The sequence below is a fragment of the Drosophila bipectinata genome, chromosome 2L, assembly GCF_030179905.1.
Source record: "Drosophila bipectinata strain 14024-0381.07 chromosome 2L, DbipHiC1v2, whole genome shotgun sequence".
Taxonomy (NCBI): Eukaryota; Metazoa; Arthropoda; class Insecta; order Diptera; family Drosophilidae; genus Drosophila; species Drosophila bipectinata.
Window position 1 is genome coordinate 13,413,627 of NC_091736.1, and position 16,719 is coordinate 13,430,345.

General features: G+C 37.0%; 3 protein-coding genes across 3 annotated transcripts; 2 read left to right on the forward strand and 1 right to left on the reverse strand.

The window, feature by feature from the left end:
* Positions 1–464: 464 nt before the first annotated feature.
* On the forward strand, positions 465–1,234 carry Pfdn1 (prefoldin 1). Its single transcript, XM_017241427.3, has 3 exons — positions 465–624; positions 711–853; positions 919–1,234. The coding sequence occupies exons 1-3, from the start codon at positions 595–597 to the stop codon at positions 1,124–1,126; spliced, it is 381 nt and encodes a 126-aa protein (XP_017096916.1). The 5' UTR covers positions 465–594; the 3' UTR covers positions 1,127–1,234.
* Positions 1,177–2,038, reverse strand: LOC108125296 (protein-lysine N-methyltransferase CG9154). Its single transcript, XM_017241425.3, has 3 exons — positions 1,817–2,038; positions 1,603–1,762; positions 1,177–1,547 (listed from the first exon to the last, which is right to left on the reverse strand). The coding sequence occupies exons 1-3, from the start codon at positions 1,955–1,957 to the stop codon at positions 1,177–1,179; spliced, it is 672 nt and encodes a 223-aa protein (XP_017096914.2). The 5' UTR covers positions 1,958–2,038.
* Positions 2,039–2,246: 208 nt separating this feature from the next.
* Positions 2,247–5,533, forward strand: Kr-h2 (Krueppel homolog 2). The gene is made up of 5 exons (XM_017241729.3): positions 2,247–2,362; positions 3,983–4,251; positions 4,319–4,568; positions 4,628–4,761; positions 4,820–5,533. Exons 2-5 carry the CDS (start codon positions 4,028–4,030, stop codon positions 5,043–5,045), a joined length of 834 nt encoding a protein of 277 aa, XP_017097218.2. The 5' UTR covers positions 2,247–2,362; positions 3,983–4,027; the 3' UTR covers positions 5,046–5,533.
* The last annotated feature ends 11,186 nt before the right edge of the window (positions 5,534–16,719 follow it).

Consider the following 16,719-nt stretch of genomic DNA (forward strand, 5'->3'; position numbering starts at 1 on the left):
ATGGTACAAGATTGCATGGATGCTCAATATGGCCCACAGAGATGGCTATATCTTTCTCAATAACCATCCGATTCTTGAGGGGAATACCTTAAACGATTTGTACGGCAATTATCTTTCGATCTGCATCAAAATCTAGAAACAAATTATTTTTTAAATTTTTTGTCAAATTTTCTGAGGGATCCCCTTCAAAATTGTGCAAGATCGCATGGAGGCACAATATGGCCCACACAGAATGCTGTTATGTTTTCAATAAACATGTGATTCTTAAGGGGGAACAGTTTATATATTTGGTACCCTAATTTCCTTTCCATTTTTAAACTAAATATTTTTGAACAGGCTCAAGCTTTTTAAATTTAAATGCTTGCCGTTTTAATGAATCGATTGTTCGACTAGTCGATAGAAATATATCTGCCTATCGTTTTTTGGTATTTTTATTTTCGATATACTGGTATTTATATTCATTATCAACAACCCTACTTGAATCCCATCGCCCAGAAAAGTTAAAACTTGCAGGTGTTAAAATATTTGGGAAATTCATATTGAAAACATTTGCTGTTACTCATTTTATCTGTGAAGGAGCTAACATTAGTAAAAATGGCACAAATGGACATGGAACTGAAGAAGGTAAATGGTCAGATGATGCCCAAGCCGGCCACCGCGTGCTCTCACTTGGAAGAGTTAGTCATTTCATTGCTTTTGCTTCCCAACAGGCCTTTACTGAGATGCAGATCAACAAGCTGGAGACGACGAAAAAGATCAACATGATCGACATGAAGTGTGACATGGTGAAGACCGGCAAGCACAAGTACCAGCTTACAGAGAAGGGCACCAGCAACCTGTCCGACGACACAAGGTGGGGGCGAAAACACAGAAACCATTCTGAAATAGTTTCTCAGTTTAAGTTTATTATAATTACAGGGTCTACCAATCAGTGGGACGTATGTTCCTTCTGACCGATGTTCAGAACATGAGGGACGACCTGAAGGCCAAGCAGGAGAAGTGCGATAAGGCGATAGAGCTGCTTGAGAAGAAGAAGGAATTCCTGCAAAAGTCTCTCAAAGATCAGGAGGACGGTCTCCGCGAGTTAGTACAACAACGAAAAGAGGCCGATGTTGCTGCTAAATAGATTCCATCCCGGCATTTAAACCACAAAACCCACAAGATAACACAACGTGCTTATTTATTTTCAATATAATTGTCCAAGTCAAAATTTGCATAACTGACAAACTGGTTACCGAGGTTCCGTTCGTGCTCTGGGTGGAAGCTGCACTTGTGAACGGGCAAGGAGGCGGTCAGCCACGGTTCTACCACCTCCCCGGAGCAGAAGATTAGCTTTGATTTTTCTGGGTTCCGCTGTAACTTTGTGATTATCTCGGATACTTTTGTAATGCACTCTTGGGAGAGAAACGGTGGGTCTGCTATGACAAGGTCGTATTGCTGATGGTGCTCCTTGAGATAATCTGGGTTGTTTTCTATACAATTAAAATCGTAGTGCTGAAAATCTGTTCCATAGGCTTCAAATCGTGTGTCATACTCGAATATTGTAACTAAAGACAGTAAATTAGTATCAATAATTAGGAAATGGTAAGGTCAAAAAAGAACCTTGACTGTGAATATCCTTGATGTCCTTGTACAACGATGGACAGGATAGCAAAGCTATTCTAAATCCGCTTGAATGCTCGCCTTGCTCTTTCAGCAGTTTTCCGACAACATCCCGCACTATAAGTTTGGTCTTCGTGCTGTACCAAAACTGGCTTAATTGCTACAATTAAGGAGTGTGTCAAAATTGGTCTAACAATTCAGTTCAAGTGCTTACCCAATCTTCTTCAAAGAGGCCATCCTTGCCGGTCTTGTTAAGAATCCGATCCTCTTCCTCGGCTTCCCGTTTTGAACGTTCCGCCAGAAATTCATTTAAAATAGCCAGAGTGTCGGCAGGAAGGGAGATGTCGTCATCCATTTTATTTACAATCAACTAGAATTACTTAAATTAATTTTTAAATAAACTAAAATGTGCGTTTTATGCTTTAATGGTGGAAGTTTTTCGATTGCAATATCGATAAGTTATTTATAATTTGTATAATAATTTCCTCACTTGAATAAAACATTTTTAAATTTATAACTTGAGTTTTTTTTTATAAAATATTTATATTTTTTATAGAAAACTTTAAAAATAGTAAGTTTCTGCAAAATACAAAATTGCTTGGAGGCTTGTCGATTGTAGTCGATTACTGGATCATAACTATCGAACCAGTTCACTGAGGAGCCGCATCTCTAGAAAGCAGGAGAGAAACCAAGACGTATTAATTTACGTGTAAATTTATTGTCATATCACAGGAAAGTTGGACTAGCTGCCAATTGGCTGGTAAGTTTGTCTTCAATAGAAACTAAACTCTGCAAAAATCAAGGTTTGCCAAGGACACTTCTACAATTAGTGCACGTCTGGAGCTTAATTGGTTTCTGTACTGGGAGAGTGACGGGCCAACTACCTGTGCCAACTTTCTTCGTACCCCAATATCCCCAAATCAAATGAAAATGTGCCACGGACAGTGACTGGGCAGTCATATCAACACGAATCAGCAGACAGTGCGACCGCCAATTATACGGGCTACATATAGACATTAAGGGTCGGAGAGGAAGCATCTAATTCCGGATGTGCAGCTTACCACAGCATCGCCAGCTCCAGCTGTTGAATTGAGGCTTAGGGTTGCACTTTGAGCGTAGCCCTATTTCACCGCGATCTCTCGGTCCCAGTCCATTATGGGAGGCAATCATGTCAAACGGTGGTACCCAGTACCGCCATATTCACTACTGACGTGTTCCAATTGCCTCCCGATCGACCACGTGACGTCACTTAGTCATTTGTGTATATTTCACCAGTCTTCATCAGATTGGGTCTCGGTACCTGGCTTCTGAATCAATATTTGTGAAAAGCAATTATCCATGGGTAGCCAATGCGGTGACCTAGTTTCATTAGAGGACCGCAGTTCATATTCAAATCGATAAACCGCCCTTGTCCTGCATTTTAAATTATCCTTAATGCTTATCACTAATAATTTGACCGCCTCCCACTGGCTCGCTGTGGCGCCGTCAATTTGTGAGCTTTCCCAACAGCACCACCGCGCCCCCGGCTCGTGTCCACCTGTTGCCGCTTGTTTGCTGTAACATTTCGTGTACTCGGCGTTTCATTACGACACGCATATTGCGGCCTGTCTGCAGTAATGTTTGGTAGTTATTACAAATATTGCTTCAGTAAATTGAATAAGTTCCTTATGGTACCTTGACTATAGGTGGCTATGAGAATAAAGTCTCTTGATCAGAGGAAGGAAGAGGCCCTTCATAGGCACAACCGAGGTACATTTAGAAGATTTCATTCAAACAGGTTAGCTCTATTTTATAGCTGACACTAGCTGACATCCAGGGAAAGTTGCATATAGAGCATGAATTCGCTTTTATTACACGTAGTGGAGAATATATATATTTAATTAACGATAACTGCGAGAGCATTTAAGCTTCGGCCTTACTAAAGTTAGCTTTCCTTTCTGGTTTTTTCTTTCATAATGCCTTGGCCACTAATTTCTTTTTCGGCTGCTTATGCAAAGCACTGTCTGTAATTGTGGTCAACGCATCTTAGCTGTAAAAAACATTAAAAGCCCGAAAAAGTTTCCATTTGAGTGGTTTAATAGTCGGGCTTTAAGTTTCACATTAAACCATCACACGTGCCTCCACACTGATTTCAGTTGGAGAAGCGTCGGGCAGATCATACCCATCACATTAAAGACTTAGTTGAAGCTACTAGTTCACCAAACAGTGCGGAATTTCAACACTAGGAAAGCATAGGCAAGCACACCTTAGATAAGGCGGCTAACTATTCTTATCTTTAGCTCTTACCCCAAGATAAGGATAGAATTCCCTCCGATAAGGCCTGAGGTAAACGTATCACTCATTTTCTTTGCATTTTTTTCCATTTCATGCTCACTGGCAGACTGAAAAATCCCGAGGAATAGCAAAGAACCAAAGCCGCCCCAAGATGAGCACAGCCACTGAACAAACACCGCGCACTGACAGCGCCGAGAACAACAGCTCGGAAAGCTCCTCCCAGCCACAGCAGGAGCAGCAACAGCAGACGCAATCACAGAAGCCGCATCTCAAGCTCTTGCAACATTTCCAAACAAACCGGATCGACTCTGCCCTGTGGGCCCTGCGTCTTCTGGCTATTTTCTTCACCATCAACTATGTTCTGCCCATTTTCACGTAAGTATTTCTTTTAAAATAATGAAATTATTTTATAACTAATTAAATATTCGTTGTCTTTACACAGTTCACAACAGAGCTCCTTCAGCAAGGTTCTTCTGGCCAATGCCGCCATCTCAGCGCTGCGTTTGCACCAGCGCATACCCGCCTTTTCTTTCAGCCGCGAGTTCCTCGCCCGTCTGTTTGCCGAAGACTCCTGTCATTACATGATGTACTCGCTGATCTTCTTCAACATTCGACCATCGTTGCTGGTTCTGATTCCAGTTTTGCTTATCTCCGTCTTGCATGCCTCCAGCTACTCGCTCAAACTTCTTGATGTATGAATAATGTCTTCTAATTTAATTAATTTAATCTAACAAGTACTCTTTTTTTATAGCTTATTGGTCAGAACTCGTGGTGGGGGGCCCGTTTCATCATCTCTATCGTGGAATTCCAGGCCGCCAATATTCTCAAGGCCACGGCTTTCTGTGAGATCTTCATTATGCCCTACGCCATTGTTTTAACCTTCATGTGAGTGTGGCAAGTTTTCATTCTTTAAGAAGATTGTTAAATATCGTATTTCTTGCAGGAGCCACGCTGGTCTGATGACGCCCATCATCTACTACCACTACTTGGTGATGCGTTACAGCTCGCGCCGCAATCCTTATCCTCGCACCGCTTTCGCCGAGCTGCGTATTACCTTCGAGACGCTGGCCGCCCGTTCTCCGCCCGCTGTGGGAAAGATCATTCGTGGAGGTATTGGATTCGTGAGTCGTCTGGCGCCGCAGCCACAACCGGCCCCGGCTCAACAGTAATTGAATAAATGTGGGGGGAAATAAAACAATCAAATAACATTTGTAAAATCACTTCAAATTCACACACGCTCACCTACGAGATCGGTATTCAGCTGTTTTATTTGTTAAATGGGTTTTGTTGCACCTTTCCGAAGAGACCAAAAGCTTTTCATTTTTTTAAAGCGTATGTATTTTCGACATTTAAGTTAAAATTGTAGAAATTTAGCTACATTTTCATGTTTATAGACTTGTTTTCGATCGCATCTTATGTTTGTCTATTTATGTATGTCTCTTTGTGAACTTTAAAGAGTTCAGATTGCTTTTTGTTAGCATTACTTTTCAAATTAATTTAGTTTATCTTTCACTTTATAGTATTTCCTGTTTAGATCTATCAAACACACAAGCGTGGCAGTTGGTAATAATGATTTAAATATATTTTTTATGAATGTGTAAAGTTACTAAAAACAAACAAAATGAAAAGACGATAAAATAAATTTAAATAAAATACAGTTTAGATCTTCTATTTGGAGTACGTGTTAAATGTTTAGACGGTATTGATGTCTATTTGTACTATCCTTAATTGTTCCATATCTTATGATATGAAATGATATAAATGTTTGTTGAAGTCTGAAATCTATAAAAGATTTTCGGATTCCTTGGTACTATACCTAATATATAGTTTGGGGTTTGTGTTGGTGGAAGCCTTGAAAAGAGACGTCAACCATTGTTGATCTACGCATTTCAAGTATTTTTTAAACTTTATTAAAAACAATTGCGTAAAAAATAAACTTCCTAAGTTAATTAATTAAGAGGTATATAAAAACATTTAAAATTCCCAAAAAGTCTTAAGTGGCTTAAAGTTATAAGTGTAGCATTAACATTTGGTTGATGAGGGGCCAAGGGTGTGTCATTCTCCCAACAAACAAAAATGCTATATTATACCAACATAGCTTGGCGTGTTTTCCAAGTGTTTCTATTTCGAATCTCCCTCCCCACCCCGACCTTAACGCATCCCGAGTGCTTCTGGCGGTGGAGAGCTTGATCTGGAGGTGGAGGAACTGTGCTCTTGGCTTTTGGGACTACTTCCGAATTTCCCAGGGTTCAATGAACCAGCCTGGCCAGCGCAAAAAGTACATATCTAGTGCCGGTGTGAGAAGGGGGAGCCCAGAGACTCACTTTCGTTCGACACGCGGGGCAAATACCCAGTCCGTGCAACATCGTAGCCGGTAAACCATCGGAGAGTCATGGTGGGGAATGGTGTCTGTGATGATGGCAACGTCTGCGCGTTGGCGTGTTTTCATGGGGTTCTTGAACTTTTGGCGCGGCCAAAGATTTCTTTTCTTGTTCTGAGGTTCACGCTGAATATTATATTTCGCTTTAGTTCTGACCCTTTTCTCATGACTTTATTATATACTATACATATGTATATATATGTACATACATTATACATATGTTTTTCTATAATAATGTTTCTGTTTAAAAACAGAGGGGTTTCCTTAAGATATAAAGGTTATCATATAAGATATAAAGGAACACTTAAAACTAGAAATTTTCTAGTAGAAAATCTAAAAAATATATTTAAAATAAAAATATATATATACTCTGTAATTAAAAAACCCCTTTTTCAATAATTTAATCAGCGTTTTTTTTATACCTCTATAGTTTTATAGTTACACATAGATCTTATGGATAAATATGCTTATAGATAAGCTGAAAATTTCATAAAATTGATGTGGAAAACATCATAAAATTTATTTAAATAATTAACAGATAATTAGATCAATAAAATACAAAACAAGAGTGGGGAAAAGTAAGTTCCCCTTGCATAGATACTGGGTGTATATAATTAATTTAATATAATCGTAAACAATTTCTTTACATTTTATACACCATTGGGTTATTTGCTTTAATATCCAATAAAATGATTACAAAGTTAATTAGTTTTCCCCTTACAAGTAAGACATTATCTGTTCTGTAGATCTTTCAAAGATCTGCCATTAATGGGACACTCCCCATTAGAGGCATATTAGTATATGGGTCAAGTCAGTCTATGTCGAATCTAAAGCTTCGCCTTGGCTACAAATTAAATTGGAAAGCAACCCCCATGCCGGGTGGGACACGCATTAAATGTAGGCATAAATAAGCCCTAGTGCTGATTATGCATTTCCACCCTCACTGCTTCCCCCCCAAAAAGAAAACTAACTTCGAAAATGACATCATGACATCCACACGAAAGCTAAAAAAAAAAACATAAAACAGTTGCATTGGTTACAATCAAATATTTGTGTGTGGGCGACGGAGCAATATATAGTACATTAAATTGTTCCAAAAAAGCACAGATGAGAATACATAGGGCATGTGGGGTTGTCCGCCCATAGTATTTCGCCACCAAAACCAAAGCCCCTTTTTTCATTTTCAATCTGCCCGGGGTCTTTGAACTCTTTGCCGAACGTTGTACTGAAAATGGGTCACGAATCGTCAATTTCCCAAGTCAGAAATTTCCCTGTTGTCACACAAGTTCCATAAAGGAAAATCTTTTTGGGGGGGCTACTCTACGCAGAGCTCTCAAGCAATCTCAATTGTATTGCGTAGTCGCTCGGAGTTTGCGCAGCTCAACTTTATCAGATAATAAAGAAAATGTTCCTTCTGAGGAAAATTACTTATTTTAATACCTATGAGGATCAGTATATGATCCTATTTAAACATCTAAATAGACATTATTTTTTGTATTATCCAATCTAAACTCTAGTAAAGAATTTCCCCGCTCTCAAACATCTCAAAACTTTCACTTCAGTTTCTCTCAAACCTACTGAAATATCCCACAAAAGATTTCCCACTCAAACAACTATCACTCAAACCTAAAATTTCCCTCAAATTGGAAATGATGAGCATGACATAACACACCGTGTGTGTGTGTGTGTGTTCTGTTTCTGGTTGGACTACAAGTGCGTGAGTTTTTTTTTTTTTGGCTGGGGCCATTGACCCTTGCAGTAACGGTATCCATAGTAATAGATAAGATGTAGAGGGCCTCTCTTTGTATCTGGCTCTCATACTGTGCTCAATCTGGTTTTTAATTCAAACCGAGAGAAGCTTTATTTCAAAGATACTTTTTCGTAATTCTTGGATGAAAGTATTTATATTGGGGGGTATAAAGGTAGATAGATTTTATGTGAGATGCAGCTGCTTCAGTATTACTTAATAAAAACTTTATTATAAAGAAGATATGACATGATAAACCCTAAATGACATTGTAGTCTTGAGACGAGAAGAATAGAATGTGAACTTGACTTATTATTCACCCTTAAAAATAGATTTAAAAATAATTTTGTTTAAAAAAGTATCGAGAAAGTTCTTAAATATATTTTAAATAAAAAAAATATTTCTTTCATTCATATATCATCATTCTACTGGAAAGAAAATTATATCTATTTTAGTTTAATATTCTAAAAATGTTGCGTTTTTGGGAGACTTTCTTTATAAAGATACTAGATTTTAGTATAACCTAGAACCTTTCTAGAATTAACCATTAAAACTGCCAAGCAAAATTCTGGCCCTAATCTATAACAAGTATGTTGGGTATTATGTATATAGCCAGGACCTCTATTGTCAAATACCGGCGACCGGTAAAAGCTTTAAATTAAAAGCAAACAAACAACGACAATAACAAAAACTGCCATCAGCCCCCAAACAGAGGGGAGATATCCGTAATGGGGAAATTATGCGCATGTCAATTGGCAAAACCACCCTCGCACCTCATCCTTGCTAAGGAAAGTTAACCACCGAAAGGGAAATTTCAGTTTCAAGAAAGTGAAAAGGAAACTAGAGGGTCAATGAACTTGCCTAGAAAAGGAAAATCCAAGTTGGAAAACTCCTTAGGTAAGACGATTTGAAAAGACTCTGGAAAAAGCTAGAAGGAAATTTTTGGTGGTCCAACTCATGCGTAGTTGGTAGTGCTTTCTTATCACCATGGGAGATCCAGATATTAAGAGCTGGGGTTTAAATGGAAGGTAATTTGCCACATATTGGAATTACCAAGAAATAGAAAAAAAAAAAACGATATATGTATATAAAATTAGAAAAGAAAACATAAAAGTCTTTGTTTTGTTGTTCCATCTGAAAAGAAAAGCTCGAACAGTTTGGAACCTTAGGACAATAATTAGGTTTTAGAGAAGACATTCTAAAGATTTCCATTATAAGAACTAAAATTAATTAACTAAGGGGGGTTTATAGATAAAGAATCATTCCTTTAATCCCCTTAATCTTAACCCTAAACAAGAAGATACAACACTGCAATCCGTACTGTTTATTAATTAAGATTTAGTGCATTACTGCCAACAGTTCTAATCAGTTTTTCTGGTTATTGACACCATTCATAAATCACATTTTCGCCTTTGTGCTCCCATTATATGAACTGGGGAGGGCATTTTCTTCTCACTCGTCCCATTTCCAGCCGGGCACGTAACGTTGATTGAGTGAGTGTACGGCGTACAATAGCACCGGAACTGCCAAGAAACTAACAATCAAAGTTTCTGTTCTACTAATAGACCATGTCATCGTAAATAATATAAAATATTTCCATTTGAATTTTTTTCAATTTCTATATTGCATTTTGTATTACAGCTAATGGCGATGCACGTGCAGTCATAAAGCAGGTAAAGCGATTATTTGCAGGGAGGGGTCTCTTCAGAGGAACTATTTGAGAGCCGAGTCAATGCCCAACTAAGTATCGCCTTGAGTGGTCAAGGTCTTTTAGATTAACTTTAGTCAATGTTTAGTTTGTTGCCGAGATAAACAAAAATTCCCTGTTTCCCTGAAGGGTGTTTGCAAAATAATTCAATCAATATAATTCTATTTATTTATCTTTGTATTTATTAAATACTATTTATTTATTACAAAGTAACTTGGTTAAAGGTTAATATTTCTAACTCAATATTGTATGTATGTTTAATAATTATTTTTATTTCACTTCAAAAGTATCTGAGTATCTGAAAATCCCTGATAAGAACAATGTTCTATACTTGTTGAAATTATTGATTCACGTCTATTTTTACCTTTCAGGTCTTATATGGTATGTCTTATCATTATTAGTTTTAGTTTGTATAAAAGTACAACATAGTATAAATTTGCTTTGTGTATTTTAAGGTGGTGTATTTTTTGTTTAATGAAAATTTAAACAATAATTAAAGCCCTAAGTTTATTTGAAAACATTTTTAAACAACTTGTTCAGCAAGTGTTTGTTGGAAATACGCTAATGAGAAGCTAACATTTTATTAGTTTTTCTGATGTATACATGACAAAACAAAAGGTGTTTAAATTAAAAAAATATTAAAAAACTAAAAAACCTTTTAAAAACTTAATTTTCAATGCATAAAATATCAAAGAAACAGACAGAAAGAAAGTATTTATGGTAAACATTATAATAAAACATTTTTAATCATTTTTTATTATTAAACTATTACTAACAAAGTTAAGTATTTTACTATAATTAGCTTTCTATTTTTAACAACTGCCCTCAAATATATGCAATAGTTTCAATACCCTCCACAAACAATTAATGCCCTCCGTCATGACATAATTATGGTGGGCGTATTTCGATTCCCCGCCCAATCGAAACTCCCAAAATAATCGCAGTGCAATTTCTATTGAGATAGGAGCTACAATGTTGCCGCCATGACAGCACTGCACCCCAGCACCCCAGTGCAGTGCAATGCAAGTGTCTTGGCCAGAGGAGGGGCGGTCACCCGCACAGCACACTCACACCAGCTCAGGCCACGCGCGGCTAATAAGAAAACAGAAAAAATATCAGCCAAGTGAGCTACGTCTAGCTAAAATAAGGCCTTTAATAGTTGTGCGACAGAGAGGGCCCAAAGTGTGTGTAGAGCGAGAGGATGGATGGATGGCTAACATGTGCATGCGATAAATGCAGCGTGTAGCGTCAGAGGCATTGCATCGGTTTTCGACAGCGGATGCCATTGGGAAATAGTGAGGTCGTGCAACGGTTTTCGATGCACGTGTAGACGGTCAATGAACCGAGCACCAACGAGCGCAGCAGAGCAGCAGTGCAGGAAAGTGCAGTGAGAGAAACTTCAGTACCCCCAGATAGAGAGTGGCAGCCGTGGCAGTGACAGTGGCAGTGGCAGAGGCCGAGCAGCGGATCGGCAAGTGCGCAGTCGAAGAGAGAGAGTGCTGTCGTTGTGGCGTTCAATGCAGTTAATATTGACGCAGTCTGCCTACGTGCAAAATGGCAACGCCGCTGCCTTTCCCACACCCCCTTATCACTCATTATCGCTTACCGGAATGTCCAGGTCTGCGAAAAACACACCAACAGCAATTACAAGCTGAGTACAGTGAAGCTACATTGTGTAAAATGGATACGTGCACGGATAGTACCTATGTATTAGTGGGTATCCATATATGCATGGACATTTATTTAAAGCAGAGCTTTCCTCGTTTGAATGGGTCTTTTGGGGTCATATTCACGCCCCTTAATAAGGTATTCTGATTAAGAATTTTAGCATTCCCGGAAAGAAATGTAAAGCAATAATAACATGTTTGAAGAATTTTTAAGAATAGAATACGATACATCATAATAAACTATAAGATACACATTTTAAACATCGTAAACTATAAGATAAACTATAAAACATAAACATCGCAAACTTTAAGCTAATCTTCTCACAAAACCACTCTAAAGAATCTCTAAATTATCCATCTTTTTGGAGAATTTTTAAAACCATCTATATCTTAAACTATGTATGTTCCTTATAATAAATTAATCTGAAGAAAATATCTTTAGTCTAACAATTTATATATATTTTTAAACCCAAACCCATTTAGAATACACTCCAATCAACCCATTTACTTACTGCATATATAGCCTTTAATTAAATCAATGATTATCCAACAATAGTTGAGCTTCAAAACAAGAATTTCCTGATGCTAATTATTTCATTTTCACGACAGCTACTTAAGTCAACAATATCATCCAAGTATATGTGCATAGGCCGGGAAAAAACAAACAAAAACAAAGTTATTAACATTAAGGGCTTAAAACTTTGTTTTTCCTATTCATCAAAGGGCCTGCAACAAAGACTATCTTTAAGGGCCTTTAAAGTTTCTGTAAAAATTACTCATACGACCCGTATTACAATTTTCTTTTAAAGAAGAGAGTTACAGAAGTTGAGTTACAGATCATCAAATACAGTACTATATATCATCTATAAGATTGATTTTTCTTTTTATAGACAACTAAAATTATAGCTTCCGGTTAGTTCATTCCTAAGCCTGTGAACTTAGAAATGAAAATCGTTTTACTTGTCATTGTTATTTTTCAAGAACTATCAATAGAAATGCAACAAATTAATTGATAAAACCTGCTGTCATTCCCTTACAAGAGGTATTATAAATGGAAGAAAAATTTAATAAACTTTTCAAGAATTAAAGAAACCATGTTTTATTGAAATTAGGATAGGTATACCCCACTTCATCTGAGTTTAAGTTCTAACTTGTAACTTCAAGAGTATATTTTATTCGTCTGGAATCTAAACTATAGCTTTGCTCTTTCATTAAAGGTACAAAAATAATTTTGATAGCAAATCTGCGCAACTGCCTTCTGATAATGGCGGAAAGAAAGGTGGTCGAGTCTAATGCTGACGCTTCAAAGTTTTTACACAAAGTTATAAACGGGCCTCGCATAACACTAATTTTCTCCACGAGCGTTTCCTTATCTTATCATCTCATTATGTCATCACATACATTGTGTTCATATGTGTGTAGTGGATTCCAATTTTCCCATTGTGCAAGATTGTTTTTTATGTAAACAAGACAATTGCACAATGTTTTGAAAGGTGAGAAGTACTTACGTACTAGTTTTATCTCAATTATTTAAGTAACTGACCAGACACAATGTATATAAATTGATATATTAGGTAATATTCTTTAAAGTATATTTTATGAAAGTATTTATGAAGAGACTTCTTTTTCATACTCTCCTGTTTTTGTTATATATTTATATCCCTTCAGCCTTTTAAATATTTATATCCTTTTAGCTCTAATTTTGTTTACAATTACTTTAGAAAGTGTTAGCTATTCAAACATGTCCTTGAGACCATTACCATTACCAGCACCCATTATAAGCCCGTCTTAATTGAATTTGATTATTATCTCACAAAATAATTATAAGCGTCATCCGCTGGGCGTACAAATGTTTTGTAAGATAACTAACTTGTTAGCATTGTTTACCTCTAGATAACAACGGAAATAAACTGCGCCGTCCAATTTGCGATTGGAATTCGACACTCTGGGGGGGCACAGGGGACACGTGGGTGGGCGGACTGGGGAAAGGGACTCTGGGCACAATCAGTGTGTAAATATTAGGGACCCCACAAAGTATTGTCAACACTCGTGCAGAGCCCTATTACATCTGACGCGGGCGCAACAAGTTCGTTCGACTATCGAGCTACCGCAACTTTGTAGACGACGCCTCCGAGTATGTAACATCGTCGTCGGGGTCCGGACTTGAATCCGGAGAACGATATTCTTTAAGCATTACGTTTTGGATTGCATAACTCGATAGGCATTCATCCAACCAACCACTTGCACTCGGAAATTTATGGCATACATCAAAAGTACAACTAAGCTATTTGAATATGTACGCCAATACACTAACAACAGCACTAGGTGCATCTGTATATATACTACTGGATATATTATACTTACAGCCGGAATATTTAAACGGGCAAATATAGTAATGAGTTATCCAATCTGATGCAATTCCTATTATTACGATGGCAATAAATTTGTTTACCGAGATGCTTCTAGATTGCGGAAACCAAAAGACCTAAAGTGTGATAAGTGATTTGTTTACAGAGCAGATACATGTATATTATGTCTATGGGCCCTTGAAGGTATTACGTTTGACTAGAAAAACTATGGAAGTAATAATGGTGCAAGATAAGTAATTAAACTAAAATAGTTTCTTAAAAAAATATTATATTTTTGGTAAATATTTTTAAAAATATTATAAAACTTTAAAAACAATAGACCTAAAGTCATAAGTTAGATGTTTATAGAAAAAATACATGTATATCGTGTCTATAGGCCTTGGAACTATAGATATTTGGGAACTATACATAGACTTCTTAAAAAAAAGTGTGGAAAGTATGTTAAAAAAAAATAATTTAAATAATATATATTTTTTCTGAATATAATACATTTATATTTAATATTTTTTATATGCACACAACAAGTTTTCTGTCCCTTATCTTAGATTTAGAATTTTAAAAAATATTATATTAAATGGGGCCTTTTAAGCTAGAGGTGCTATGGCTATGGTTTTAAAGCATAGTTTTTCCTGAAAAATATACAAAAAAAAAAAAATTTTTTAAGATTTGAAAAAAAGTATTCCTTTATTTAAAAAAAAAATGCCCATTAATATTAAATCTAGAATCTAGATTGTATTCCACCTCGTCTAGCATAGATTTCAGGGTCTTGAAAAAGATGCAAACCTGTACAGGTTTCTATGTATCTGCACATGTATCTGTAGTGTGCATTTGTAGATACATACATCCATAGAATGGCGGCTACAGCCGCAAACAAAACGAGCAAACATATTCAGCAATGGCGCATGCAGTGTCTGCCTCTTGCTCTCCTGCATGTGCAGCATGTGTTGGAAAACCGTGGCACGACCTCTCGATGTATCTGAAAAAACTGTTGCACGTCCGCCACGCGACATTCGGGCCAACCAGCTTCAGCCGTTCTGCTGCCTAGCTGCGCTGCCGTTCTGCCGACGCGTCTGCCGCTCTGCCAGCGTCGGTTTTGTCCTTTTTGCAACGTTGGCCCAGACATTCGGGTTTGAGGTTTTTTGTTGCGGCTCGCGGCCATTTGTGTTGGTGTTGGTCGTTGTCGAGCCGAGTCCGGCCGAGAAAGGGATGAAGCTTGAATTTATTGCACTGCCTGACCCCGTGATTCCCGCCCCATCAGAACTGTTGGTGCAGGAAATGCGTTCTGCGTTGCTGCGCTGCCACTGCCACTGCTGCTGCTGGTTCTGCTGCTGCCGCTTTCTTTGCCATGAACTTGGAGTTTTCGGATCTTTTTTTTATGTTTTATTGAAATTTCTTAATTTCTTCGCCGTTCGCCGAATTTTTCGCCATTGCCCTTTATCGTTTATTTATGCAGCCATATTTTTATAATTTTAATTCTTATGTCTGCATCGTCGTCGTCGTCGTCTTCGTCACATAAAAGATCTCAGGTCAACACACTCTTCGGAACAACAAAAGTATAAACGAAACGACTGCAGTTGATGCAGCAAATTATCCAGAAAATTAAAGAACTCAATGGAACTATAAAAAAGAGCACGTCTGTTTTATAAATTGTTTTTAGCCGTTTTTTTTTGTTCATTTGAATATGATTTGAAACAAACAGATTTTGATAGTCCAACTGCTTTTCTTTGAATTTTCAAGTGGTTCGAGAAACAGACAGACAGCAACTGTTTTCTATTGAGGCCTTAGCTGTCGAAGTGTAATTCTATACATACGTAGATTGTTAAAATTTAATATTTTTGTATTTTAATGCAATCATTATTAGTAGAAAATCATATATGTACATTGCACTTACATATTTGAGTCATCAGACTTCTGGTAAAACATCTTTTAAATCTTTTGATGACCTTTTCTTTGAAATAATTAATGGTTTCTTGGAAAACTGATTTGGACATTTTATTTGAGGATCTGAGGAAGAATGTTTTCAATTTTTAAAAAAATTTTGAAATTACATTAAAAATGAGTAATGAAACAGTTTCCTTAGTAAGGTACTACCTTTAATAAGGTTTCATTATTTAATGACTACTTCTTAAGGTAATCACTGTATAAGACCATTAAAAAGTGTAAAAATGAAAAACTTTTATAACAATTAGTATAATAATTGTAATATTTGATTCTAAAAATTTTAAATACTCAGATACCAAATATGGTTATCTTTTATTAAGATATGAATACCTAAAATACCCCATATCTCAAAGCATTCCTTTTAAAAAAACGACTAAGAAAAACAATTATTTTAAAATGATTACTAAGAAAGCAAGAATATGTATGTTTTAATATTGAATTATATGTAAAACCCCCTTTAATATTTTATTAAACTTTATTACTTCCAAAAAGCATTATCTCAATTCCCTATTTATTGAGTATTTCCCTTTGGTTTCCATAAAACCTAGGCACAGTTAAGCAACAATTTAATTCCTGATGTAATCAAAAAATCGAGGAACCTTTGAACGGTGACTGGCAACACCTAGCCAGCCTGCTGCCTGCTGCCTGCCATGGTCTTTGTTAACAAATCTGAGGTTCAGTCTGTTCCGCTGGACACGTCAAGGGACCGGACGGAGAGGGCACGGGAATGGCGATAGGAACGGAAAGATTCGCCGCAATGCCAAATCAGTGGGCAGGGCAAAAACCAGAGCAGAACACTGCTGTTTTTTTATACATACGTGTGCGTAGATATCATAATAAAAATTTTATTGAGTAAGTTGAGCGTTATTTCGGTGAGAAGGCAGCGAAAATACACAATTGCCAAAAGCGAAGTCGGCTTGAGTTGGGTTCTTTTTTTTTTTGCAGAGAGGCAGCTGTGGCAAATGCCGGTTTCAGATACACACACACACACACATACACCGAGCCACTTTCATTCTGCGCCCCTAACGTCA